General features: G+C 57.8%; 12 protein-coding genes across 12 annotated transcripts in view; 4 read left to right on the top strand and 8 right to left on the bottom strand.

Moving 5' to 3' along the window:
- Window positions 1-2,342: 2,342 nt before the first annotated feature.
- Window positions 2,343-2,663, bottom strand: VDBG_03725 (predicted protein; the record flags this gene model as incomplete). Its single annotated transcript, XM_003005726.1, has 1 exon — window positions 2,343-2,663. The coding sequence occupies one exon, from the start codon at window positions 2,661-2,663 to the stop codon at window positions 2,343-2,345; it is 321 nt and encodes a 106-aa protein (XP_003005772.1).
- Window positions 2,664-2,967: 304 nt separating this feature from the next.
- On the top strand, window positions 2,968-4,065 carry VDBG_03724 (conserved hypothetical protein; the record flags this gene model as incomplete). The annotated part of the gene is made up of 2 exons (XM_003005725.1): window positions 2,968-3,571; window positions 3,641-4,065. 2 exons carry the CDS (start codon window positions 2,968-2,970, stop codon window positions 4,063-4,065), a joined length of 1,029 nt encoding a protein of 342 aa, XP_003005771.1.
- Window positions 4,066-4,519: 454 nt separating this feature from the next.
- VDBG_03723 (conserved hypothetical protein) lies at window positions 4,520-5,232 on the bottom strand (the record flags this gene model as incomplete). The annotated part of the gene is made up of 3 exons (XM_003005724.1): window positions 4,520-4,822; window positions 4,961-5,118; window positions 5,223-5,232. The coding sequence occupies 3 exons, from the start codon at window positions 5,230-5,232 to the stop codon at window positions 4,520-4,522; spliced, it is 471 nt and encodes a 156-aa protein (XP_003005770.1).
- Window positions 5,233-6,764: 1,532 nt separating this feature from the next.
- VDBG_03722 (conserved hypothetical protein) lies at window positions 6,765-7,562 on the top strand (the record flags this gene model as incomplete). Its single annotated transcript, XM_003005723.1, has 1 exon — window positions 6,765-7,562. The coding sequence occupies one exon, from the start codon at window positions 6,765-6,767 to the stop codon at window positions 7,560-7,562; it is 798 nt and encodes a 265-aa protein (XP_003005769.1).
- A 178-nt stretch (window positions 7,563-7,740) lies between these two features.
- On the bottom strand, window positions 7,741-9,156 carry VDBG_03721 (conserved hypothetical protein; the record flags this gene model as incomplete). The annotated part of the gene is made up of 1 exon (XM_003005722.1): window positions 7,741-9,156. The coding sequence occupies one exon, from the start codon at window positions 9,154-9,156 to the stop codon at window positions 7,741-7,743; it is 1,416 nt and encodes a 471-aa protein (XP_003005768.1).
- Window positions 9,157-10,132: 976 nt separating this feature from the next.
- VDBG_03720 (predicted protein) lies at window positions 10,133-10,529 on the bottom strand (the record flags this gene model as incomplete). The annotated part of the gene is made up of 2 exons (XM_003005721.1): window positions 10,133-10,457; window positions 10,513-10,529. 2 exons carry the CDS (start codon window positions 10,527-10,529, stop codon window positions 10,133-10,135), a joined length of 342 nt encoding a protein of 113 aa, XP_003005767.1.
- A 568-nt stretch (window positions 10,530-11,097) lies between these two features.
- VDBG_03719 (conserved hypothetical protein) lies at window positions 11,098-12,076 on the bottom strand (the record flags this gene model as incomplete). The annotated part of the gene is made up of 2 exons (XM_003005720.1): window positions 11,098-11,765; window positions 12,025-12,076. 2 exons carry the CDS (start codon window positions 12,074-12,076, stop codon window positions 11,098-11,100), a joined length of 720 nt encoding a protein of 239 aa, XP_003005766.1.
- A 1,447-nt stretch (window positions 12,077-13,523) lies between these two features.
- VDBG_03718 (mediator of RNA polymerase II transcription subunit 8) lies at window positions 13,524-14,284 on the bottom strand (the record flags this gene model as incomplete). Its single annotated transcript, XM_003005719.1, has 2 exons — window positions 13,524-14,064; window positions 14,136-14,284. The coding sequence occupies 2 exons, from the start codon at window positions 14,282-14,284 to the stop codon at window positions 13,524-13,526; spliced, it is 690 nt and encodes a 229-aa protein (XP_003005765.1).
- Window positions 14,285-15,458: 1,174 nt separating this feature from the next.
- On the bottom strand, window positions 15,459-17,148 carry VDBG_03717 (choline-sulfatase; the record flags this gene model as incomplete). The annotated part of the gene is made up of 2 exons (XM_003005718.1): window positions 15,459-16,418; window positions 16,474-17,148. The coding sequence occupies 2 exons, from the start codon at window positions 17,146-17,148 to the stop codon at window positions 15,459-15,461; spliced, it is 1,635 nt and encodes a 544-aa protein (XP_003005764.1).
- A 2,885-nt stretch (window positions 17,149-20,033) lies between these two features.
- VDBG_03716 (F-box protein pof7) lies at window positions 20,034-21,656 on the bottom strand (the record flags this gene model as incomplete). The annotated part of the gene is made up of 2 exons (XM_003005717.1): window positions 20,034-21,188; window positions 21,243-21,656. The coding sequence occupies 2 exons, from the start codon at window positions 21,654-21,656 to the stop codon at window positions 20,034-20,036; spliced, it is 1,569 nt and encodes a 522-aa protein (XP_003005763.1).
- Window positions 21,657-22,492: 836 nt separating this feature from the next.
- On the top strand, window positions 22,493-23,892 carry VDBG_03715 (solute carrier family 25 member 39; the record flags this gene model as incomplete). Its single annotated transcript, XM_003005716.1, has 2 exons — window positions 22,493-22,682; window positions 22,739-23,892. 2 exons carry the CDS (start codon window positions 22,493-22,495, stop codon window positions 23,890-23,892), a joined length of 1,344 nt encoding a protein of 447 aa, XP_003005762.1.
- Window positions 23,893-24,631: 739 nt separating this feature from the next.
- Window positions 24,632-25,338, top strand: part of VDBG_03714 (uracil-DNA glycosylase) — a gene marked incomplete at both ends in the record, with an annotated part of 1,303 nt that continues 596 nt past the window's right edge. The window contains 2 exons of the mRNA XM_003005715.1: window positions 24,632-24,996; window positions 25,089-25,230. Coding sequence (XP_003005761.1) covers window positions 24,632-24,996; window positions 25,089-25,230 — 507 coding nt within the window. The remainder of the gene's footprint in view (window positions 24,997-25,088; window positions 25,231-25,338) is intronic.

Here is a 25,338-nt window from a genome sequence, read left to right as displayed (position 1 = left end):
GGAAAGGAGGACCCGAGAGCGCCCCCGACGGAAGGCGGGGTTGAAACCCGCATCGTGGGGCGCGGGGGTATCGATTAAAGAATTCAGTCCTCTCGCAAGGTGTCCTGGGTCAAACTTGTCGAATAGGTGTAATGGGTAAATAGTACCTAACAGACCAGCGTCGGTGATGTTGGATGGGATCAACCCTAGGAAAGAGCGTGGGCGGAGTGGTCCGGTGTTTGTCGAGGAGTGCAGTTCACTAGACTACTGCGACGGCAAGCGATAGCGACGAAGAAGAGGGCGCAGCAAGGTCATAGGAATCATCGGTCGTCTCGTCGAGGTCGAGATGGGACGGCCAAGCCAAGCCGAAGCCGAAGCCCGTAGCAAAGATTTGGGGGAAAGGAGCGTGTGGGCGAACCGAAAGGACTGAACGGAAAGACAACAAGACGATCCAAGTTTGTCAAGATTGGGCGGAACAGAAAGTGGAAGACGAGAAGCCGGTCATGGAAAGGAAGCCGTTCGCGGCTAGCGGTAACGTAAACGGGACGAAGAAGAAGAGGAACACGAGATGGGACGACGATAGAGACACACAGGCCATGAAAGCACGAAGAGCGAATGAGAAGAGTCACGAGTGAGGCGGCAACTGGGGCGCTCGAGGCAAGGGGGGGGGACGAAGGGCTCGCGAAGATGTGGTTTTGGCCCTTGTTTCGCAGGGATAGAGTGAGGGCCAGACTGGTACGATATGCCATCACTGGGGACCCAAGGTGGTTCGAGCCCTCGATCTCCGTAAGGTGGGGTTGAACATCGGACGAAGAAGACGGGTTGGGTATGGTGAGCATGCGGCCAGGAGATCGTGAAGACTCGCGGACGCAAGGTCCAGGCGTCACGGCCAGGGGGTCTGGTTGAGACGCGCCCCTGACGGCTCCTGTCAGAGGTGCATGTGGCGCGACATGGTGTCGAAACGGGGGGTTCCGAGCACTTGTATGCTGCCAAGACGGACACGGAAATACGCAAAAGGATCCTGAAAGCCAAGGTCTTGTCAAATGAGCGAGCCGAGCATTGGGCAGATTGCTCAACCAGGTATATCGTGGCTTGCCTGGCCGTGAAGGTGAAGAGGTATAATGCTGCAGGAGGTTTCGCTCATGCACACAAAGTGGCCGCTCCCGCAAAGGATGATTAGGCATTTCCCAAAAGCATGGGGCGCCCATGCCGGCCCTGTCATGCTGACCATGTATGCTGACAAGCAACTTTGCTGAGGGATGCAAACCCCGGGCCCGCCGTGTGACGACCGGCAGATGCATCGGGTATTTCTCTTGGGTGGTGGTGGTGGTGGTGGTGGACGGCGGCTGCCGTGACGACGGCCTACCCTCTTGCGTCGCGTCACTGTCTCCATCGCGAGTTGTCAGTCGGGGCGTATGACGCGTGGTCACCTTGGGAGGCCACGATCCAAACATGACGCCGCGAATGGATGGGGCTTGCGAAACGAAGAAACAAAGGGGATGGCCGGGGCTCATCAACAGAACCAATCGACTGGGAGAGACGGCAGCGGCTGCTGATAAAGCGGCGTTCAAGAAACCCCCCCGAGAGGCCGAATGGCACTGCATAGCGTTGCTCATGCTCGCATCGTGGGCTGTTTTCTTATTGAGACGAGACTGATTGAAAACATTCTGCGACACGGCATCGCATTGACTGGATTGGATGACTTGAAGGTCGATGTTTCCTGTCGTGCTGTGTCTGCGTCAGGTCGGCGAAGCGAGCTTGGACGGTTCAGCTGCGGTGACGCGGCACATTTTTCGGATGCTCAACTCATGGCAACAGGCTATGTTGAAGACGGAGATGGAGTGAGCTGGTCGACGAGATTCCTGATGCCACGCAGCTATGGTGTTGAAGGACAACTAGACGGTTCAGGGACATGAAGGAACCATCAGGAGAATGGTGCACGTCAAGGAAAGCAAGCGCAAGGCAGGTCTAGCCTCCTCTTCTGTCTGGCCTGGTGCCGCCTGCTCAACGTGAAACGTGTACCTGCCGGTGGCTGCCCCCCTGGTCGGTCCCTAGCCTCTTGCTTTTTTTCTAGACATGCAGTGAAAGCGATTCACCCTCTCGGAGCAGCTGCTACTTGGATAGTAGCTGCCTATTGATCAATGTGCGCAGAGCCCTGAATGGAAGCGGCTCAACAGTCAGTCATTCAAGTACCTACGAGACAAAATGTCCTAGAACTGGCCGGGATTTCAACCAACAGCTGGCTTGTCGTTTGCTGACACCAGACACAGTCGTGACAGAAGGGAAGTCGTAGAACACATGGTCAGAGGCGATGCATCCTTAGGCTCAAGCCATCAAACGTCGATGCGCCGGAGGCAAGACGCTCAAGGCGGGGTGTTCATGGCCCTACTACTTGTACACAAGCGTCGGAGCTTGACGATCAGGGCGGAACAGTGGTGTATCCCCTGTTGTGCCTGCGCCGTTCCCCTGATCCGAAGGGCCTGCCTCTGCGCCGGCTGCTGTGGCTCATGACGACTGGTGTGTGGCGCGAGTTGCAGTGGCTCATCCGGCCCTCGGTGCGCCAAGAAGGCCGACTCGGCCGGCAATCGAAGGCACCTCTGAATATCGATGACGACATTGAAGATTCTCGATGCCCAGAGCGCTCCCACCACCACGTATCGGCCGCTTCGCAGCCCTATCACCATAAGGGTCGGGACCGTCGGGAGCTAGGCCAGAGCGTAACGGTTGACGAGTGCGAATTTTGTCACCGGAGACGAATCCCTCAAAACACACGTCCGCTCCCTTGTCTGACTGCTCACCCAACAGTGATCGCCCTCCCTCGGTTTCATCCCAAGATAGCGACCGACAACCTGTCCATTTCGGAAGTCTGCACATCATTGATAGTGCTCGTGTTATCATCCCAAGTCGGCGTTGAGGCGTGCAAAGGCGACACAACAGCTCCCGCCGAGGACGCATCGGAGCACAAAACAACCCCCAGAACCGCCCATCATGACCGTCGTTCATGTGCTCGACGACTACTACCTGGCCATCACGGCCCTCATCACCGTCGCCTACCAGCTGTTCTTCTTCGCCATCGCCTTCACCTTCAAGTTCGACAAGCTCACCGACTTTGCCGGCGGCACCAACTTTGTCGTCCTCGCCATCACCACCCTGGCCATGAGCGGCCACACCCACGCGCGCCAGATTGTCGCCTCGGTCTTCATCATGCTCTGGGGGGCCCGCCTCTCGGCCTTCCTCCTGTTCCGCATCCTCAAGACCGGCAAGGACGACCGCTTCGACGACAAGCGCGACAAGTTCTTCCCCTTTCTCGGCTTCTGGGTCTTCCAGATGATCTGGGTCTGGACCTGCTCCCTGCCCGTGACGATTCTCAACGCGCCCAGCGTCACGCGGTACCCGCAGCACGCCTTTGGCACGGGCCGCGACATTGCGGGCGTCATCCTGTTCGCCATCGGCTTCGTCATGGAGAGCGTCAGCGACATGCAAAAGTTCCGCTTCCGCAGCGCGCATCCGAACCGCGAGGCCATCTGCGACAAGGGCTTCTTCTACTTCACGCGGCACCCCAACTACTTTGGCGAGATCCTCATTCAGTTCTGTACGTCAACCGCCCCATCTGGGCAGAGTCCCCCGCATCTCCAACGAGAAAGTGAACTAACACGACCAGCCATCTTCATGATCGCCGTCTCCGCAGCCGCCGACGGCTACGTGCGCGGCCAGGCCTTCCGCGCCCTCTACGCCAGCATCCTCGGCCCCATCCTCCTGACGGCCCTGCTCATGTTCCTCTCGGGCCTGCCGCTGTCGGAGCGCCCCGGCGCCAAGAAGCGCTACGAGAAGGGCCAGAACTGGGAGGGCTACAGCCGCTACCTGCGGCGCACCAGCATCCTCATCCCCTTCCCGCCGCAGCTGTACGAGCCGCTGCCGACGTTCATCAAGCGCACCGTCTTCCTCGAGTTTCCCATGTATGTGTTCGACCCGGCGAAGCATTCCGACGTCGGGCTCGGCGGCGACCGCGAGGAGGGACAGGGCGACCGGGCGAGTCGCGAGGGACGAGAGCCGTCGGAGGACCAGCTTGTCGAGGGGCGGTCCTGATGTTGAAGCTGAGCTGCTCAGGACTGCGTCGGACATCTAGATCGCCCATCTTCTCGAAGCGTCTTCTCGAAGCGAGTGGGATGCTTGGACGAATGCTGAATTTTCGTGTTACATATGGTGTTGCCTAATCTCAATGATACCCTCTTGACATCTTTTTCCCCACGATGCATCTCGATTATGGCACGGTCTCTCGTCGGAAGCGGTTGCATTGACAACGACTAGAATTCTCGAAGAGGGCTGCTCATGGCAGCCTACCCTGGATGATGCTACTTGTCCATCTCAGCAAATCGCCCCCCCAACTCCAACCGCTTCCAGACTACACGAACCGCAATCCATTCCTCGACTCGCCAACACCAAGCCGTTTAGCACACGACCTCACCAGTGGACTCATGAAAACCCGCGCAACACACCCAAAGCAGTCGAAAAGGGCAACTCACAAAAAATGATTGGAGGCTCACCCGCTCAGTTCGCACGCCCCCGACACAGGCGCAGGCGGCGCCTCTCCCTCCCCTACCACCACCACGGAGGCGCCACGGAATGACTCTTGCCCCTCGTACTCGCCGGACCCGCGCAGGTCGGTCGGCTGGTCGAGCTCGTCCTGCAGCTCGCCATAGTCGGTCGTCAGCGACGTCTCCTCCGAGTGCGACTCGGAGCCCTCGGGGATGGGCACCATGGCCGACTTTGTCCAGATGTGGATGGCCTTTGTCCAGTCGAGGCCCTCGAGGCAGCCCCCCTTGACGGAGACGACATTTTTGCTCTGCTTGCGCGTCAGTGGGGATGCCAAGAATGCTGTCGAAGAACGTGAAGGCCTGAAGCGGCGTGCTGGGTGCCCCTGAGCTGGGAGGAGGGAAGGAGCTGCACCCAAGGAGCTGCACCGCGAACAGGGGAGACGTACAGGCGTGGTGTGGAGCAGGCGGGTGCCGCAGGTTCGGCAGAAGTAGCTGTGGTGCGTGAGCATGCTTGGAGCCCCTGATGCGTGGATGATATCGTCATGTGTGTAAGCAAACGGAGAAACCTTACCAGTACATGGTGTGACCGGATGCCGTTGGCCGTCTGTCGTCGTTAGCTGCTGTGACTCGTACATGCTCTTCCACACGTCACGCTGGAGACCCCCCTGCTTTCAGACTGAGTACGAGCCTCAGGCCAGGCACACTCACGCGTAGACATTCAACAGCTCAGTCTCGGGCAGCGTGAAGCGCGGAAAGATGGCGCTCGTTCCAAAGGGCGGAGCTCGTCTGCCGGCGACAGGACTCGCAGTGGCAGATGTACAGCCCCAAGGGCTTGGGCAGGGGCGTCTTGAAGCTGACGCTGCCGCACTGGCAACGGGCGTTCATGGTGTCTTGGGCGTCGAATTGCGCGTGAAGGGGGTTGGTTGGTGGTTTACTTCGAGGTTGGGTTCAAGGAAACGAGAGAAGGCTTGGTGGTGGGGGGGGGGGGGTGCCGCGTGGAACGTCTTGGGGGTGAGATTTTGTGATGTCACTCTGGCAATTGCGTACAACGTGCAGACGGGGAAGCCAAGAGAATTTGAAGGGGGAAAAGAGGTTGGCCAGACTATGACTCCCGTTGTGGAAAGGGAAAAATCCAGAGATTCACAGATTGGCGCGGTCAGCAACGTGACTGTCTCGAGAGATAGAAGATATGATTAGTCAGGTTGGATCTATTCTCAGGAGATGCTCGAGCGACAAGGTGGAGGAGAGCAGAGTGCAAGCTGAGGGCAGCTCCTGCAGGCTGAGAGAGGGGACTTTGGTAGCGCTCGTCGCCTGAGAACCCCGCCTGGCATTGTTGTGTGTGACGCATCCGCTCGAGACGGGTTCTGGTCCACGTCCACTGGTCGAATGGCGCGTGGGGGCCTTCCTCAGGTACCTTCCTCACCTTGGGTAGGTACCCTACGATACCGAGGTAGGTAAGGTAGGTAGGCAGGAAAGGTAGGCAGGAAAGGTAGGCAGGAAAGGTAGGCAGACAGGACCGGCTGGTAGGTAGGCAGGTACCTCCGAGGGCACGATGATTCACGCCTCGCCGTGTGGAATTTGCAGTGCTCGCGTGCACGTTCATCTGGGTGGCCAGGCAAGGCAAGGTACCTGCATCTCGCCTCAAACAGCACATGAGTGACCAGGCCTAGAACGACCATCGCTAGGGCGAGGGGCCGGTGCGTAAAGGCCCCCTCCCCTCCCCTCCCCCCCGAATCGAGAACGGGCCCGTGAGTCACCGCCGAGCGGGGCCGCCAAACGGACCGGCGCCCGGCAGTCGAGAACAGTGGCATCCAGCGTGTGTGAACTGACAAGAGGCAGGGGGGCGGGCCGCCGTGCTTCTTTTGACGAGAAGAACGAGGAAACGAACCCCCCCTTGCCATGCCAAGGCTGTCATGGCATTTGACGTAAGCCAGCGAGCGGGGGAGCCGGACTGAACCGGGTCACCGGGTGAACAGGCCCAGTAGTGGGCGCCCGCGCGACTTGGCCGGACTAGGCAGCTCGTCCACCTCATCCCCCGGCATATGACGATCTCTCCTCATTTTTTTTTGCCTCAATTGTCTACTCCCCCCGCTGTGCCAGCATGACAGTCCACAGTTCACACACTCTTTTCAGAAGGAACCCACATCACCGTCAGACACCTCGTTGCACCACCCGTCTCCGCCATTCGTGACCTAGCTGCCGTAGGTGAAGCATCTCGACCGAGACTTTGAACCCAACCCGAAAAAAAAAATGGCCTCCCTAACAGCATCCCTCCTCGCCTCCTCCCCGGACGCCTTCACCGCAGCCACGACGGGCCCGTTCCTCAGCTCCGCCGCCGCCGGCACGACGCCCCGCGAGACCCTCGGCCTCTGGCTCGCCAACGACCGCCTCTACATCCACGCCTACATCCGCGCGACGGGCAAGCTGCTCGCCTTCCTGCCGCTCCCCGCCCTACCGGGCCCCACCCCGGGCACCGTCTCCTCGGCCCCGCCCACGGACCCGGAGACCAAGCTCCTCGACTGGCTCGTCGCCGCCCTCGCCAACGTGCGCCGCGAGGAGGCCTTCTTCCTGGCGACGGCCGAACGCTTCGCCCTCCCCCTCGACCTGCCCGTCGATCCCACCACCGGCACCGTCCCCGCCGCCGCCAAGCTGCCGGGCCTGCGCCGCTGGGAGGCCCTCTTCGACGCCGTCGCCCCCGGCCCCACCGGCGCCCCGCTGCCCTGGCTCGAGGCCGCCGTCGTCTTCTGGGGCACGGAGGTCTGCTACCTCGACGCCTGGACCAGGGTCCGCGACGCCGTGGCCGCGAGGGGTCCCGTTGGCCCTGACGCCGATGCCGACGGCGGGGCGCTGCGCCGCGAGTTCATCCCCAACTGGACCAACGACGAGTTCCGCCGCTTCGTGCACCAGCTCGGCTCCATCATTGACGAGGCCGTCGCTGAGCAGGTGCGCTACCATGGTGCTGCTGTGCGGGACCAACTCTTGGAGCGCGCCCTGGGCCAGTGGCGGGAGGTTTTGCTGGCTGAGGAGTCGTTCTGGCCTGCCATGTGACGCTTATACCGAACAAGCCATATTTCGAGTTGGCCGAGATGATGTGAGATGACGAGGGCGTTTAAAAGTGCAGCGTATTGAGTCAAAAGTACTTTCGTGTTAAACAATCTTGTCTGTTCCCATTAATGCCTTGTACCCTTTTGTTCTAGCCCACGTTCGCCTCTAGAGTGGCCCAGCCTTACTTCTCGGAGCACCACCCCTCGATCCGTCGGGCTGCCTCCATGATAGGAAGATCAACAGCCCGCCAGAATACATCTGCCGCCCAGGCCACAATCGGACCCATCACTACCAAGCCTAGTATCCACGCCAGTATCTGCTGTGATGGCGACTCCGTCCCAATCAGCCCTTTGATGCCTGTTGCTGCAACCCCCGGGACGAAATCGTCCCTCTCGGTCGTCCCCGCAGCCTGAGCACCGACGTGTCCCATGACCCCGCGCTGCATCATGTTGAGGATTGGCCCGTGAACAATGTATAGCGCGTAGCTCATGCGGCCCAGATGTTGGACCAACGCCCCCTCCAACTGTCTTTGCAGTACCCTGGCCTGCGAAATGGTCCAGATCAGACCCAAGGCTGACAGACAGAACCAGAATTTCTGCGGACGTCGCTCGTCAACTTCCACAGGAGCAAAGGGCTCGGGCGTTCTGTCGACAAAGAACATGATACCTGGTGTGCGAGTAGCATTTTCGTTGGGCCACCCAGCGATGAACCACCAAAACATGACGAGCGCGACATGGACTGTCGCCATGACGTAGGAGGAGATCCTAGGTCTTTGTCTTGGGACAAAATCGGTTGCTTTCGACAGGTTGGTTCCTCGTGCTGCTTGCCAGAATTGCATCTCGGTGATCAGACATCCGCCGAGAAACTCGAAAGCGGCCCATCTTCCACATGCCAGACAGTAGACCATGATGAACAGCAAGCCAGAAAGTCGGATCATTCGACGCATGGGTGAGAGAACCAGGACTACCATGAACAGCATCATGGAATGGATGAATTCAATGGGGACTGTCCAGAGGTGGATGTCATAGGCCGGCGCCAGGTCAAAATCCCACGACCACGGCCAGGTGATGCCGTGAAGAAGAGCGGCTCCCCAGTCTTCAAACTGTTCGGAGAGGGTCGGGAGTGGGTGATAGAGGTAGCCAGCGTAGCTCAAGACGAGCACCAGAAAAGTCGACACGATACAGGGGCCAAAGAGGCGGATCGGACGTCGAAAGGCTGATGATGCTAGGATCGACTGGCATCTCTCAATGTCGTGGGCGTAAATGGCTTGAATTGGCTTTTGTGATAGGACGATGCCCGAGATGATGAAGAAGATATGGACCATGGGTCGGCCAGAGTAGATGACGCGGATGAACGGGAATTGTAATATAGAGGACGTCTTCTCATTAAGTCCCCATGATGGGATCAAGTACTCGTGGTTGTCTTCTGTGTAGTGACAAATGGCGACAATTAGGGAGGCCAGACCTCGAAGGCCATCGAGATAGGAGGTTGCATGGAGGCGATGAGAAGGGTGGTCGTTATGGGCCCGCTCGAACAGGAGAAAGCTGGGCAGGAAAACCAGGAGGCGGCCTATGAGCCGTCTCGCTTTGAGCAGCATTGGGGTGTGCAGCTGTTGGGTCCGTTGATGAAGTAGCCGGCGATAGTTGTCTTCGGGCTGCTTTTCACGCGCTCGTCAGCACTGGTGTATTGAAGGGGAATAGCGAACCGGGAGCACAACCCTCAAACAAGGCTCGAAGTTAGAGGTCGACTAAATATCATGATACTGAATCCATCCATCGAGGAGGTACCTGAGTATATTTGCCAAACCGGGGCAGTGACGACTGGATCTGGATCTGCCACCAGTCGCACCTGACGGTGCTGTGCCCCCACCCTGTACTCCTTCTATGCGCTGACTTCATTTCATCTCATGCAAGGAGCCTACGACTGCCGTGGTACTGTCCAGCCCGACAATCTTCGTGCAACAAACGCAGCCGGCGGCGGTTAACAGCATCAGCACGTACATGACATGGTCCTATCATTTGGTATCCGGTAAAAAGAATGCCTAGCCTGGTGATGAGGTTCTGTCCACTCTTTCACTGATCCGATAATAGATGGCGGAAGTCTCATGACGTTCAGAGGTGATGGATGCTCAACAGAGAGTGCTGTGGCCATTATTGGCAACATGCGCACTCATCAGCGGACGTTTCCTCTATGAGTTTCAACGGATCGAAGAATCAGCGAATCGAAGACAATAGGAAACCATAGCCATGTGAATTCAGACGCAACATAGAGATCGAGGGCCTAGGGTGATATGATCAAGGTGCTAGCTGATTAATCTCCTAGGTTCAATAACACACCAAAACGTCCAATAACTCCCAAAACACGAGGTATACCATTCCATCCGCCAAAAATCTGAACGCCTAGCAAGACGTGTTCCTCCTGTGAGAAAGCATGGTCTGGCGCTGCCGTGGTCCCAGCTTGAGCTGTTGCACAAGACGATACGACTTGTACTTTTTGGCCGTAACCATGACCACCTCCCTATCAGCATCACACGCCACCATGTCAAGCTCTGAAAATCGAGGGGCATTGAGCTCCTAGTACTCAGCGACCGCCGCGGTATCACGAATATTGACGTCCTTGAGATTTTTGGTCTTGTGACGTGGACTCCTCGCGAGCCTACTGTGGCGATGTCGAAATTCGCGGACAGCAGTGTGAAGATCAATGGTGAAGAAGAGTATCAGCCGAAACATGCACGAAAACAGGAACCCGACGGCCAAAGCAAAGGCGCGAACGATAGGCCAGTAGGTGCGCTGTATAAGACGTAGGGAAGCCTCCAGCACTGAGGGAATCAAGACGTTCGTCAACGAGAGGTAGGCCCAAACCGAGACGATCCAGTTGAGGAGGAGAACGATGATCGCCCTTTGTTCTGTTTAGCACGACAAAGCTGATAGTCTTGTAGTATGGCTAGACTTACAAGATAGACATGATCATGTTTATGTTGACTGAAATGACTCAAGGATTTGACAAAAGGGTTTTGAGTATTCGTTTGCACAAAGCAGGAACGATAGATGTGAAGGTTGCGAGGAGAACGGAACAGATCTGGGCAGCAGTGCGAAGCAAAGTCTGATAGCAGTATGACAGATCGTAAACAGCAGCAGGGTGTGTTGACGAAATGTGATTGACAGAACTGATGCTGGCGTCTAGGGTTTTATAAAGTGTTGACGATAGAAGCTTTTTGTCAGTGAAGCTAAATAGACGCGATATTCACCCGCCGGGTGGATATGGAACGCGTCTCGACATCGGTGAATTCCAGCTTGTTATCACGACGTGAATGCCACATTATAAATATCCTGGTCTAGGAAACACCTTTCGTCCCGGGAAAACTCACACCTCGTAGTAGTTGTTCATCCGTAGCATAGTTCAAGCAAGAGCACATCAAAAGGCAAACCTGCTGCCCCTGAGAAGTCCCCTTAGTGGCAACGTTCGGCATGTTACTCAAAATACTATTACAATCCAGACATTGCATCGTCGATGTGACGCGGCAGCGCCCACGTCCCCTTCAATCAGACACCTTCGGCACAAGGACCTCTCTCACGGCCTCCTTCGCAACAGCCGGTTCCCTTGGCGCCGAAAGCCTCCTGACACACGCAACACTGACCGGTCCAAGCCCCGTCTTCTCCCTCTCGGCATTGAGCATCCGCCCCAGCGAAGCACACCACGCACGCTTCCGGTCGTTATCCCAATCCAACGTTGACAGCTCAACCTCCAAAGCCCGCAGGCCCCGCAGCCGCCGTAGCCCCTCTTCGATCCACGCCGGCCTCGGCTCCGGGTCGCGAAAGACGTCGGCAATCTGCAGCTCCGCGCTCTCGTCGTTCCGCCGCGTCGACACGACGGCAGGCTCGACGGGCCCGCCGCCGACTAGGATCTTGAGCCGCAAGCCGCGCAGGCCGTCGGCCCAACCGTCGCACAGGGCCGTCCACTCCCTGAGGCCGGCGCCGGAGAAGTCGCGGCCCAGCACCTCGAGGCGGACCTGCCGCATGGCGCCGCGCTGCCAGGGCTGGAGGGGCCGGGCAAAGGCGCGGGCTGCCCAGAGGCCGGAGGAGAACCAGTTGACGAAGACAAACTCGTTCTCCTGGAACGGCACGAGGTGCGTCTCGGCGTAGATCTGCCGGCTGCAGCGCAGCAGGCCGTCGGCATGCTGCAGACGAGGCGGTGCGGGGAGAGCAGCTTCCTCCCTTCAAGTTCTGTCCTGCCTGGGAACATCGTTTTGCCTGACCGATTTCGGATCGGAAGGACTTCCTGGGGGTAAGTCGTGTAGCTGGGCATCGGATAACAAGGTGCCAGTTGAGCGTAGAGTAGTGGGTGCATGAGGCAGGTCCATTGGAAGATCTGAAGTCTGATTTCGAGGGGCAGATACATCAGGCGGAACGCGGGAGGCTCACGCCCTAGGCAGGCTTTCGGAGCCGGAGGCGTATCGATCAATGACCTTGGGTCAATGTTGAAGCACAAAGAAGACAGGTCCACCCGGCCCGCGGCATTGTGTCCCAAACGGGATCGTCTTCGTTGTGACTACAGGCACCTCAACTGTGGTTGTAAAAGTCATGCTGGTCGAGGTATTTGCACCAATTCTTTACCTGACCAAGAGTCAATCAGAGCTGTAAGAGGGTCTCCCAAGGCGATCAAGTGTTGAATGTGTTCTCTGACGACGACAGAGTGACGGCAATACTGTCAGGAACAGGGCAGATTAAGACGCAACAAGACAGTAGAGTTCCTGAAGAAGATAGAAAGTAAACAAACTCCGAAGAATGGCAAGGGCAAGGACAAAGCCTGATATTGGACATACAAGAATATCCCATGATCTCACAGCGCCTTACCTCTCTACAACATCGTGCTGACGCGCTGCGGCTGACAGCATCTGACCGGCGTCTCACGCCGACGGACAAATGAGTCCAATTGGATACATGAATATCACCCCAATCTGCTTCAAAGGACTTTGGGGAGTTTTGTCCAAAAAGAGTAGTCGGCCCAAGCTAAGGGGCCCAGCGTAAGCTGACAGCTTGGCTGAAGAGGGGCGGCGAATATGCATCTTCGGTTGGCTGGCCGGGTGCGAGCTGCCCTTTTGGCGTTTTACCAGCCTGCGCCATTGGCCCAGCTGGTCGGGTTTTGACTTTAGGGCTAGGAGATGCTGTGCAAGACGGAGGGTATTGGGACTTCCGTTGCACGACGGTTGAGATACCTTGAGGTGACACGCGTCCTGTTGAATGAATCTATTAAGCAGGATCCTTATCGACAGGACTCTGACGAAGACTTGGTATGAATATGAACCAGTTCCCAGAAGATCGATCAATGATGCATCTTCTGACATGCTCGATACTTGGCTATGTTGTAGTTGAGTCTGGACGGCCGGGTGACCAGCCTAGCCAGCTGGCTGGAAGGGAGTGGGGAAGTTGATAAGCTGAGGTGAACCAAACTGTAAAGCACTGGCCTTGAAGCCCCAGACCTTTCCTGGCGACAAACCTGCGTGTTGAAGTACCTAGGCAGATAAGAAGGACGATCTTGCATTCCTGGGCTGGGATTCTGTCCAGATGCAGGGGCTTTTACTTCAGTGCTTTGACGAAATCGCATTGATGTGTAGACTCGGTGCTTGTGCATTGTCGTGATGACTGCCCGGAGTACGATCAAAGTCTGCCGGTCAAGAATCATGGCGATTCTTTGGAAACAATGTTGAACTTAGATCATGCACCAGGGCACCCGTCCTAAACGCTAGCTTACGCTCGACCGGAACGCTACTCGATTGACGCAGTAGCTGGGTATCATATCTCCCCCCCAAGCATCGCAGCTCACAGAGCACAAGCCTCGCGCCTAACTTATCCTCGGCGGCCCCCCGGCTACGGCCAACCTCGCTCTCTTGGCAGCATTCCTTTCAAACTCGACGTTGCGCGGGAGGTCAAAGTTCTTCCCTGGGCGAGAGACCAGGAAGGACACTCAGGTTTCTGGGCCCGGGCACCTTGTCCGGGTGCGGGGGCCCCGGCTGCGGCCCGTCGGCCATAACGACGTCCTCGTCCTCGTTTTCGTGCAGTCGTCGCCGTCCTCGTCGTCGCTCTCATCGGGCTCCTCCAACGGCCTCTTGAGACCGCTGCGCACGTTCTCGATGCCGTCCTCGCGCTCCTCGCGCGTGTAGACGTCGCCCGCCTCCTCAATAACGTACCGCGCCACGCGTTCCTGTGTCCAGGCTCGCAGCTCTTTCCACACCTCCTCGAGCCGCGTGATGCCGTCCTTGCCGTCCGCCGCCACAGCGGCGCGCACATCCCGCGCTGTTTCAAGGCCGCGCTCGACGCGCTCCTCCACGTCCGGCTCGCGCTTTTTGCGGAGGAGGGTCAGTAGGATATTCTCCTGTGTCCGGCCGGGAAAATTGACAGCCGGGTGGACCGAGGTGTGGGCGAAGGGGACAGCATTCTCGTTCACAATGTCGAGAAGGGACTGGAGGTTTCGGAGCAAAATCTGGTATTGGGCCTGTAGCGAGGATCTAGAGCCTGTCAGCATCGGTGTGGGCGGCGCCGGGGAAGAAAGCGTGCTGCTGAGAAAAGAGATCCGTACTGCGGGGGAAGGGGGTTGCTCTTGGCGACGTCGGCCTTGAAGCTTTGTATGCTGTTGGTGAGTTGGTAGAGGCGCTGACGGGTCTGTTCAAGGGCTTTCGTCTCGTCGTCGGACAGGCCAAGGGCATTGGTCTGCTGACGGTAGGCCATGGTGGGGGTTTATGCCACGGCGAGCTGCCGGCGGCAGAGCGAGGTGATGCGGTGGTAAACAGAACCGCTCAATGGATCGGTGGCAAGTTTCAATCTGGTGGCGTGCTCGGGAATTGATGCCTACTGGACGAAGCAGTCGGGAGAGTATTCTCGGGCGAAATGGTGGCTGTGGTCTTGTGTTCGTGCTAGAAGGAGCTTTGTGGTGGAGATGCTTGCTTGAGGCTCTGAGGTTGCTGGCAGGCGCATCTGAGCTCCAGTGTCCAGCGTTGCTTCCATCAGCGCACGGCTGACTCTGGTACATGCCTAAGGTACGACCCGAGTGAGGTGGGTCTGGGACCGGCAACAGCCCCGCAGCTTGCGCTACCACAGTGCCCTGAAGGGACGACCAAGTCGTGGACCCCCACTGCCCCTCAGAAGCGGCAGGGGAAGGGGTGGGCGGCCATCAAGTATCACTGGTGAGATCAAACGCCCTGCCCGGCTATGAAGCTGCAACAGGTAACGCTATGATGTACGGATTCCCCATGATCCCCTCAAAAAGTGCGGCTCTGCCCCCGTCGCCAACGTCGTCCCAAAGCCCTGGGGGCCAGTAGCTGGGCTTCTCGTTTTGACATTCTTGTACTGAGTGTATTCAATACATGACTGAAGCTTGTCAACCCCGCCTCTTCATGCCGCCGAAATAGGAACCCCTGCCAACACGTCATATATGGCCAGCGTCGCAACATCACGACTTGCCACATTCAAAGAGTCACATCCGAGTTACTTAGTGCCATGGCAATTAATTGCTAGCAGTGTCGTTCAATTTTCATCCGCTCAACTCCGAAACTATGAGAACATGCAGCACCTCCCGATCCCTAAGAGATCATAAAATATCTCCAAAATGAGCAACAGACCAGGCCGAATTCATGTTTCAGCGGCCTAAGCAAGGAGCATTTTTGACCACCAAGTATCAATACCCTCCTCGCTAGTTTAAAATGCAGCAATGGACGTATTCCAAAAGTCGTGTAATCGTGAAAGCGGAAAAGCCCAGGTAACCAAGACAACAGAAAGCAACAAAGAACGGAGAGTTTTCCGATTACTGTTCATGCGAACCGGCCCTGGTTCGATAACGACCCCTGCCCAGACGCGGTAGTCACCTGCCGCCAATCTCCTTTGCCCGTACGTGTCCACAGGTGGATTAGGCGCCGCCGGCGCTCGAGCTCGTCCAGGGGAATCTGGGACCGGATGTACTTGAGCCTGCCGTCGTCGTTGGGGTTGTGATCCCAGCTGGTGAAGGTGCCCTTGAGAAGTGCAGACACACGAGGCGGCGCTTGCGTTGCGAGAGCACGACCTGCTTGGTGATGGCATCAAAGTCCCAGCGCGCCGCCGCCTCGGCGTCAAAGGCCTCGAGAACCTCGAGGGCTTCCTTCTCGTGCTCGCTCTGGGCGCCCTTCTTTGTGAGCTTGGCAAGATCGCGGAGCTCGAGAGGGTCGTGCTTGAGGTTGAAGAGCTGCACGCCATCTGTTGGGCAGGTGATGTACTTCCAGTCGCCGCGGCGGATCATCATGAGCGGGCTAATGGTACCCTCACCCGTGTATTCGGCGAAAACGGTATCGTGGCCCTCCTTGCCCTCAAGGTGAGGGAAGAGCGAGATTCCGTCCATTGGAAGGTCCTTGTACGGCTTGACACCAACAAAGTCGCACATGGTGGGCAGGATGTCCAGGGTCGACACGTTCTGAGAAACGCGGTGGGGCTGGAACTGGTGGGGGTGGTGGATGAACAGCGGTACGCGCACAGACGACTCAAAGTAGCTCATCTTGTACCAAAGGTTGCGCTCGCCCAGCATGTCACCATGGTCACCGCTGAAGACAACAATGGTGTTGTCGTCGAGGCGGCACTGCTTGAGCACCTTCAGGAGGCGACCGACGCAGTCGTCGACATAGCTGACTGCGCCAAAGTATGCACGCTTTGCGCGCTTGATCTGGTCATCGGTGAAGTCCTGGTCCCAAAGATCGCAGACCTTCAGGAGGCGCTTGCTGTGAGCATCCTGCTCCTCGTTGGGAATGCGGACTTTGGGCAGTGCAATGTCGACGCCCTCGTACATGTCCCAGTACTTTTCCTCAATAGTGTACGGGTCATGAGGGTGGGTCAGAGAGACCTGCATTATGTGAGTGAAATGAGCCATGTGATCCAGCGCGTAAAAATCCACTTACAGTGAGCGAGAAGGGGCGGGCATCAGGACCCTGACGAGTGTGCTCGTAGAGGAATTGAGTCGATTTGTACATGACCTCTTCGTCATAGTCCAGCTGGTTGCTGCGAATGCACGTGCCTGCCTGGAGAATCGAGCTCGCGTTGTGGTACCATTCCAGGCGCGTGTCGGGCTCGTCCCAGTTGACAGCCCAGCCAAAATCACCAGGGTAGATGTCACTCGTCAGACGAGTCTCATAGCCGTGAAGCTGGTCTCCGATAAAATGCATCTTGCCGGCGAGAGCCGTGTGATAGCCCTGGAGACGGAGGTAGTGGGCATATGTGGGAATGTCACTGGAGATCTGGCTGGCATTGTCGTAGGCGCCGATGCCCATGGGCAAGAGACCAGTGATCATGCTCATGCGCGAAGGAGCGCAGAGAGGTGACGGGCAGTACGCAGAGTCAAACTGGACAGACTTGGCAGCAAGGCCATCAAGGTTGGGCGTCTTGATCTGAGACTCTGGGTTGTACATCTTCAGTTGGGGGGCGGCCAACTGATCAGCCATGATGTAGAGAATGTTGGGCCTCTTCGCCGAGCTGCCAGGGCCACCAAGACCGCCAGGGCCACCACCGACGGGCCTCTCTGGCCTTGTGGCCGACGCCATGGGCGAGGACGGGAGGGAGTTGAGATCGGGAGCCATCTTGATTGGAAAGAGCACCCGACTTCAACGAGGGGGTAGATTATCGTTGAAGGACAGGAACGAAGTGAGGACAGCTGAGCCGGTACGCTCAGGTGGGTGAGACGTGTGCTGGTGTAGATATGATGTTTGTGTGCTCGCGTGCGAGTGAGTGCGATAGGGTTGAAATTAAATGGCAAGGCAAGACTTTTTGAGGGTGTCAAAGTATTGCCGTGGTTGGATGCGGTCTAAGGCAAGGCAGGGGTGAGGGAGATGTGTGTGGCTGATCCAGGGTCCGAGTTAAGATTTCAGAGGGAGATTAGAAGTACGAGAGACACACGACTGGGCAGTCTCCGTCGAGGTAGTCTGGAGGATCAGGCGTTGGGGTATAGATGTGAGAGAGGGAAAGAGTATAACGGTCAACGGAGCGGGAAGGCAGGGAGCAGACTACTCTTTTAAAACCAGCACATCAGAGGGGAACAGAAAGTGGACGGATGGGAAGGGGAGGGGGCCAGGCAGGGTGACTGGCGGCATCAAGCATAATGGGAGGGGAGCATGTGGGCGAGGCAGAGGAGAATGGAGGATATGCAACGACAACGGGGGAGTTAAAGGGTGCAAGCGGGCATCGTCGGACGTTCCCGAGCTAGATGACCATCCCTCCATTTCCAGACATCTGCGTTGACAAATGCAGAGAGAGGGGAGGAGGAGGGCGACCAAGTCCTTTGATTGCTGGCAGAATGGCGGAGGCTCGGGCTGGGCACTTGCAACTGTCGAGGTGTCCATGGCGCAACTGTATGCACGGTTGACCTTGCTGTCTCTCCGGGTCTTGGGACCCTCCATCCATCCCTGGATACCGTTTAGCAACAAGAACGCAGCAGTAGTCACATGGGGCTGGTCGGTCCGAGGGGCGTGGCACACTGGGATGGCGTTCTCGCTGGATCCAATGGCGACATTGGGCTGGTTATGCTACTATCCACGAGAAGAAGCACCCAGCGGCTGTCTGGACGTAAAGTTGCCCGGACGTGCGTTGCCCCTGCAAGGGTCCTCCGACGAGTCGGAAAAGCCAAGTCACTGAACAGGACACTGGGAGCCCCCCTGTAGCGTCGCATTGGCGATCCACTGATACCAGTCGCCTTCCGCCCTGGGCAGTCGAGTCCCGAGGTTTGATGGCTTCCCCTCGCCACACGAACTGCCTTCGAAATGCCTTCTTCGTCTATTCGCCTACCGAGCTGGGACGATCGCAGGGGCGGTGTGCATCCACGAGAGCCCACGTCTCTGGCCACGACTCGACAAAACAGGCCCAACCCCAGGCGCCTGATATGCACCAAACCAGCGGCACACGTCTGCGAGACCTCGCCTGGTTGCACCTGCCTTAGCGGCCTCTCTAATCCTCGACGCGTGCATAAGGGTCTCGTGTCTTTCCGCCACTTGCATATGCGGGCACACCCTGCCTTCCTTTGTATTTTGGGGAGGAAACAACCACAGCTGGGCTGGAAGGGGGCTCTTTCTTCGTTGAGTGACGGGAGGCCAAGGTCAGGTATGAAGGGGCGCGATGACCCACTACCCGCCACGATCCATCTTTACGGCCTCAACATGATATGATGTAGACTGGAAATCTTATTCATCTACACGTCGGTGCACAAAACAATCAACTGCCAGTTGATGAGGCCCCATGACATTTCATCTTGTAACAACAGACACTGGTTAGGCATTCCAAATTAGGCATTCCAACATGTCAGAATCGAAGCATTCCCATCCCAACAATCACCCCCCCTCCCAGGATCATCGCAGATCGAGGCGCCCGTCGACGATGAAAAACCCCCGACAGAGGCATACGATCGTCTGACCGCCCGGGCAACTCATCCCGTCCCAAGATGTCGTGATCACCCCTGAGCTCCCGGCTCCGATTAGCCTCAAACCAACGAAACGCCTCCCCGCACATCGACCTCGACCGGTTGTGGGGATGGCGCCGGTCACGCAATCGACCGTCTCGCGCTTATTCCACTCCGCCCAAACCTCCCCCGTACACAGCAGGCCCCTCCCGCCTGCCGTGCTGCTGAGTCTGACACTGCCTTATCCACACCGACGCCGACAAGGTGAGGAATGTGGTCGTCATACTCTGACTAGACTCGCGATCACATCATCGGCGTCTTGAATGGCTTCATCCCGATCCTCCCGGAGTCTCACCCTGTTGTGGCCAGATCATATATAGCCTGAGCTGGCTTCGGCTTGCGACGACCTCGGAGGCCGAAACTTTCCACACAAGATACGCAGTCTGAACCCAATGCGCCCGCGAGCATCAGAAGCAAGCGGGCAAGCGAATACGCAGGCATGGATCGACGATGGCCACCATGATCATGCTCGGTGGGAGGAGCATGCCAACTTGCCTCCTACACACCCAAACACCCCATCCATCGCCATCATTCGGTCTCGGCTGGGCGAAGCTTGGGCCGGCGCACCTTATACTGTTATGCGAGTTCAATTCACCGCCAGCATCTATGCAGAGTGCAACACGCGGCGATGCCTAGTTGTATATCCTCGACTTGCTGCATGTCTATCCACGTGTCATGTCACCAAGGCGCAGCCCACCTTTGAGTCATTGCGTGGTCACCAGCACACTTTCTGTTGATGCACTAGCCTGCATTGCGGCCGCAGACTGGTCGATAAGAGAACACACTACGGCAAGACGCCTAGGTCTCAACACGCTGTACGCCAGCCGTCGCAGTTGTGTATTTGATGTCGCCTGCTGCCCAACCCGGAGTCTATGTTACGTACATCTAAATGCAAGTTGTGGAACCCCGCAACAACCCCATGATATCCCCGGATTTCCGATCGTGGGCCGCAAGCAGGGTGGACGCACACACACGTGTGTGATAAAAGATGGAGAACCACTGTTGTTGCCAGCTCTCTCACGCGCCAGCGCGGTAGCCCCTCACGCGGCTGAAGAAGAAGGCTTTGTCGTTTTTCAGCCCGAATTCAGCCCAGTCATCTGTGAGCTTGTTGTGGCTGTAGAAACCCCTCCACACCACCTTGGTGTTGCGTGCGCCCTTGCCCGCGCTGCGAACCGACAGGTCCATGCGATACGTGTATTTATCGATCACACCCTCCGTCTCAATGACCAGGCCGGCCTCTGCGTCCTTTGCTGAAACCGGAGGCTCGGCCTCGGCCTCGTCGTCTGCCGATGTCAGCCGCCATCGACCTCGCAGTCCATCCACCATGACGATGGAGGGAAGATGCGCTACCGCGCCGCCCTGATGCAAGGCCAGCGCCTCCTTCGTCAGGTGGTGCACGACGTCGCCGGGTTCTGATGTCGTGAGAAGGCTGATGACGGTGCCGTCGCGGAAGAAGCGCAGATAGCGGTAGTACGTGATAATGTGTACGGGACTGCCCCACGTAACGGCGTTTGCCGACGCCTGACCCGCGCGGATGTAGTTGACCGTGCTGATATAGCACCCGTTGAAGCGCACACGCGGACGGTGCCGGAACATGTGCTGCCACGAAGAGGCGTAGGCCGGGAAGAGAGCCATCGTAGCCGCAAGCTTATCGGCCTCGCGGCGGCGTGCGAGCGCCGCTGCCGTGGTGACGGTGCCGTCGTCGTTAATCTCGTCATCCTCGTCCAGGGGCTCCCACTGGATGCCGGTCTGCCAGTCGTAGTGCATGCCTGCGAAACCCGTCTCGCGGCCAAGGCAGACGCGGCGCCAGATCTGGTTCTCACTGGCGACCATGTAGGCGAAGCGCTTGCAGACCCGTGAGAGACGTGCAAAGTCGCCGACGTCGTCGATGGCCACGTCGGTGAGGATGTGGCTGAGAATTTCCTGCGGCACATCCGCAATGGGGCAAGGTGGTGCCTGGTCGCCTTCGACCGATGGCCCTGCGGGCTCGATCGATAGGCCGGAGAAGCTCGCGACGAGATCCTTGAAAGTCTGCGGTTGGCTTTCAGTCTTGGCGTTGTGTGCAGGGGCGGCAGCGCCGACGTCTGTTGGCTTGATCGATGGGGTTGCTGCCTTGACAGCGGATGCTGGAAAGTGCTTCTTTCTATATTGCAAGTCGACACGGTCATCCATCTAGGCGCCAAGTCAGTTGTACTGGTCCTTGTCGATCGGTCAGGCCGCACCTACACGGAATGCCTTCCGGTAAAGCTTGAGGCTTTCGCCGAGGTTGCCAACGGCTTCCTTTTTCGCAGCCTCTTCGAAATGGTCAAGGGCCGATATGGGTCCCGGCTTCTCCAAGGCATCGAATTTCACCATCTCATCTGGCAAAAGTGAAGGCCCGTCAGGGCCATCAAAAACAGGCGGCCTGACGTAGTCGTGCTCTTCATCTTGCTGTGACTTGTGGCGTACATGCGAGGGTGAAGCTGACGATGAGGGGTCTGACCGATGAGATGGTTTGGGGACGGATGCGGTAGCCTTGGCCTTGCGTAGATCTTGTGGCTGACTTGATGACTCTGGTTTCTTCGACTGCAGTTCGGACTTCCACTGACGTCGAAAGTATTCGAGCTCAGAGTCAAGCTCAGGCTTGGCATCGCCTTCCATCGTAGTGGAAGAGAGACGGCGGATTAGTAATGTACTTCTATGAGAGTGCCATCAGGGTTCTTTTTCTGATCCGATGAGGTGAAATGACCCAAGTTTAATGGAACAAGGCTCTATAAAATTCTTGGTGTGTGAAACGAGGAATGCGAGAGATAATCTCAAGTCGAAAAGCGGTAGAGTTGTCGGACCTGGTGTCTGAGTTGTGGTGACGAATAGAGGGGACGGATGAGGTGCGTCTGTGCCGTTGCATCACCGATCGAGTCAACGGCGTGACTGACAGTTGGCTTCGGTGAACTACAAGGGCCAAGGGTTCTCAGATGGACTCATTTGCGTTCCCGGGCCGGGAATTGGAAGGCGTGGGCTCTTATCGTCCCGACGACAGTGCTTATCATTGATCCACCAACGTTTCCACCCAATTGGAACGAACCGGACGTCGTGACATCACTCCAGCGTCTAAGCTCGGCCCAAGAGATCGGCCTGGACCTTTCAATCCGCCGATGTGGCCCGCTCCATCTCATATCGCCGGCTCAAAAATTTAGGGGGGGGGAAACCCCTAGAGCGACGTCGCAGCAAGTTGAGTTGAGTCAATGACGCGCCACCCTACTCTCCTCAACACAACACCTAGATCAATTCAGCGACATCATCGCCATTCAACGGCAGCTTACCTCATCGGTGAATATCCTACAACTTCATCTGATACTCCTTTTCTGCGGCTCGCCTTTTGCGCCTTCAGCAAAACTCCCCACAGCATTCACTCGACCGACGACTACACCACGCCCTTGCCCTGATTGCGCGCATCCATTTTGCCATCGCCACCCGAACATGCGAGGCTCTTGGCCATGAGTCCAACTCTGCAGGCCACAGATGGCCAACATTTTACCGAGAGGATGGGCCACGATGGCTCAGTGGCCATGGCCGAGGTGATCTCCGACAAGGGCGACAAGGGCGCAGCGAGAGGCGACGATGATATCACGGCGACCCAGAAGATGCTGTCGGCAATGTCCGGCAGTCTCCTGACATCTCTGCTCGGTATGTGAACATCCTCTTACCACTTTCCATGTCGTGCATCATCTGACGGAATGCAGTCACCCCTCTCGACGTTGTCCGAGTCCGATGGCAGTCGCAGCCAGTGTCGGCGCGCGCACCGATCGATTTCTCCAAACTCGCCCTGACGACTACCCACCTAAACCCCATACCATCCGCCAACCTCGGTGTTGCCGCGTGCTGCCGAGAAGTCTTCTTCATGAACAACAACGCCGAGTTCTGCCTCGCCATGCCGCAGAAGCCCGCTGCCGGCGGCGCCGTGCTCACAGCCGCCGAATGCGCTGCCGAGGAGGCAGAACGGAAAACTTTCAGTTCGACCCTCGACGGCATGCGCAAGATTGCGCGCCACGAGGGAATCACCAGCCTCTGGAGAGGCCTCTCGCCGACGTTGGTCATGGCTGTCCCAGCTAACATCATCTACTTCACCGGCTACGACTGGCTGCGCTTCAACCCCAAGAGCCCTCTCGCGCAGCGTCTCGGAGACGACTCGGCGCCTCTCGTTGCCGGTTCTGCCGCCAGAGCACTGGCCGGTACGGCCGTCGGACCGATCGAGCTCTTTCGCACGCGACTGCAGGCATCCGCTGGCTCGTCGACAACGAGCCACCTCACCAACACGTTCAAGTCGGTGCAGGAGATGGTGCAGGTCAGCGGCTACCGCTCGCTGTGGAGAGGCCTCAGTCTGACCCTCTGGCGCGACATGCCCTTCTCTGGACTTTACTGGTGGGGCTACGAGACGATTCGTGGCCGTCTCACAGACATGCGCGAGACGAAGCGAGGGCGGTCTCTCGAGGCCAGGGGCAGCCGAACACGCACGCGGCGTCGCTCGCAGAGCCGTGAGAACCACACGGACACTTTTGTCGACAGTTTTATCGCCGGTGCCGTCTCAGGCGCTGCGGCCTCGATCGTGACGATGCCCTTTGATGTGGGCAAGACGCGCACGCAGGTCTATCGCGACGGCAGTTCGGCCGCTAAGAATGTTGCCTCCAAGGCGGCCGTCCCGGAGGAGGGCAGCATGACGCGGCTCCTTTGGCATATTTTCAAGACGGAGGGCGTGCCGGGCCTGTTTAGGGGCTGGATACCGCGGACGCTGAAGATTGCACCAGCGTGTGCCATCATGATCAGCAGCTACGAGATTGGCAAAAAGGTCTTTAGGGGTGCGAATGCAGCATCGCGAGACGAGCTCGAAGGAAAGTAGCCAAATGGAGAAAAGGAAAACACGTTCTAAGCGAGGAGAGGGAAAGCGGACGGGCGAGCGTGGGCGCTTTGATGCATTGTATGGCGTTGGGGAGGGATTCTCTCACTTGTGATTAGGGGGAGGGCTCGGGCGTGACGCCTGACCTGGTATACCTGCTAGACAAAATAATACTTGTACGAACAACACATGACTACTTGTTTTTTGAAGACCATCTTATCTGCGCATCATGAATATGTTGGTTGAATGGTAGTGGTGGATCCAGAAGGCGTTGGGATCAACCGAGGGCGAAGTGGCAGGCTGCACTGCACCACTTAACGGCCAGACGCGTCGACGCGATCCATGACGTTCACTAAGGGGCCCTAGCGTCGTGCAGACGCGCCTCGACTTCAGACACGGAACCTCGATCGAATCGAATGACAAGGTTCAAGCTGACAGATGAATTCAGCCTCCCATTTCCACACTGTTTGGCAATCCGCCCACTGCACCTCTGCTGCCTGGCTTGCTCTCACTCGTCACGAACACCAACTTTGTCTACCAACTGCTGGAATTCGAATCAATTGGTTCCACGTGCATGCTCGCCGTCTTCAAAATTGAACATCTACGCCCCTGTACGGGCTCCTCTTTTCTCCTCCACCTCCGTCCCCACGTTCGCCCACAACGTCGGGTTCGAATTCCTCGTTTGCGTCCCAGACGATCATCCAACCCTCACAACATCTTGTCCCAAGTTCGTTTCCTCACGATGACGAGCACACTCAAGCGCAAGGCCGGCGACACGCCTGCCGCTTCAGACGCCAAGAAGCCAAAGCAGAACGGCAGCATCACCTCCTTTTTCGGCGCCCCTAAACCCGTCCCCGGCGCCGCCAAAGCCGCGGCCGCTCCCGAGGTGCCGGCGGCAAAGTTCGACAAGGCGAAATGGGTCGCCGGCCTGACGCCCGAGCAGAAGGACCTGCTGAAGCTCGAGATTGAGACGCTGCACGAGAGCTGGCTGGCTTTGCTCAAGGACGAGGTGACGAGCAAGGAGTTTCTCGACCTCAAGCGCTTCCTCAACCGCGAGACGGAGATGGGACGCAAGTGGTTCCCGCCCAAGGAAGACGTCTACTCATGGTTCGTCACGCTCACCTTCCTCCACCTTTCCTGTCTATCCATCCACAGGTCGAGACACGGTCAAGCTAATGGAGTGGGAACACAAAATATAGGTCCCGCCACTGCCCGTTCAACCAGGGTCAAGGTCGTCATCCTCGGGCCAGGACCCTTACCACAACGTCAACCAGGCCCACGGGCCTCGCCTTTCTCCGTCCGCGCCCCGACGCCGGGCGCCCCCCGTCCCTCAAGAACATTGTACATTTGCCCCTGAAAGCGCGGACTACCCCGACCTTCACCGCCGCCGGCCCAACAAAGGCGGGGCCTGCTGACGGCCGTGGGGCGGACCGCGGCGGGGCTGCTGCT

Source organism: Verticillium alfalfae, genomic scaffold (assembly GCF_000150825.1).
Source record: "Verticillium alfalfae VaMs.102 supercont1.4 genomic scaffold, whole genome shotgun sequence".
NCBI lineage: Eukaryota > Fungi > Ascomycota > Sordariomycetes > Glomerellales > Plectosphaerellaceae > Verticillium > Verticillium alfalfae.
The sequence above is the reverse complement of the archived record's forward strand: the minus strand, read 5'-3'. Positions and strand labels throughout refer to the sequence as shown.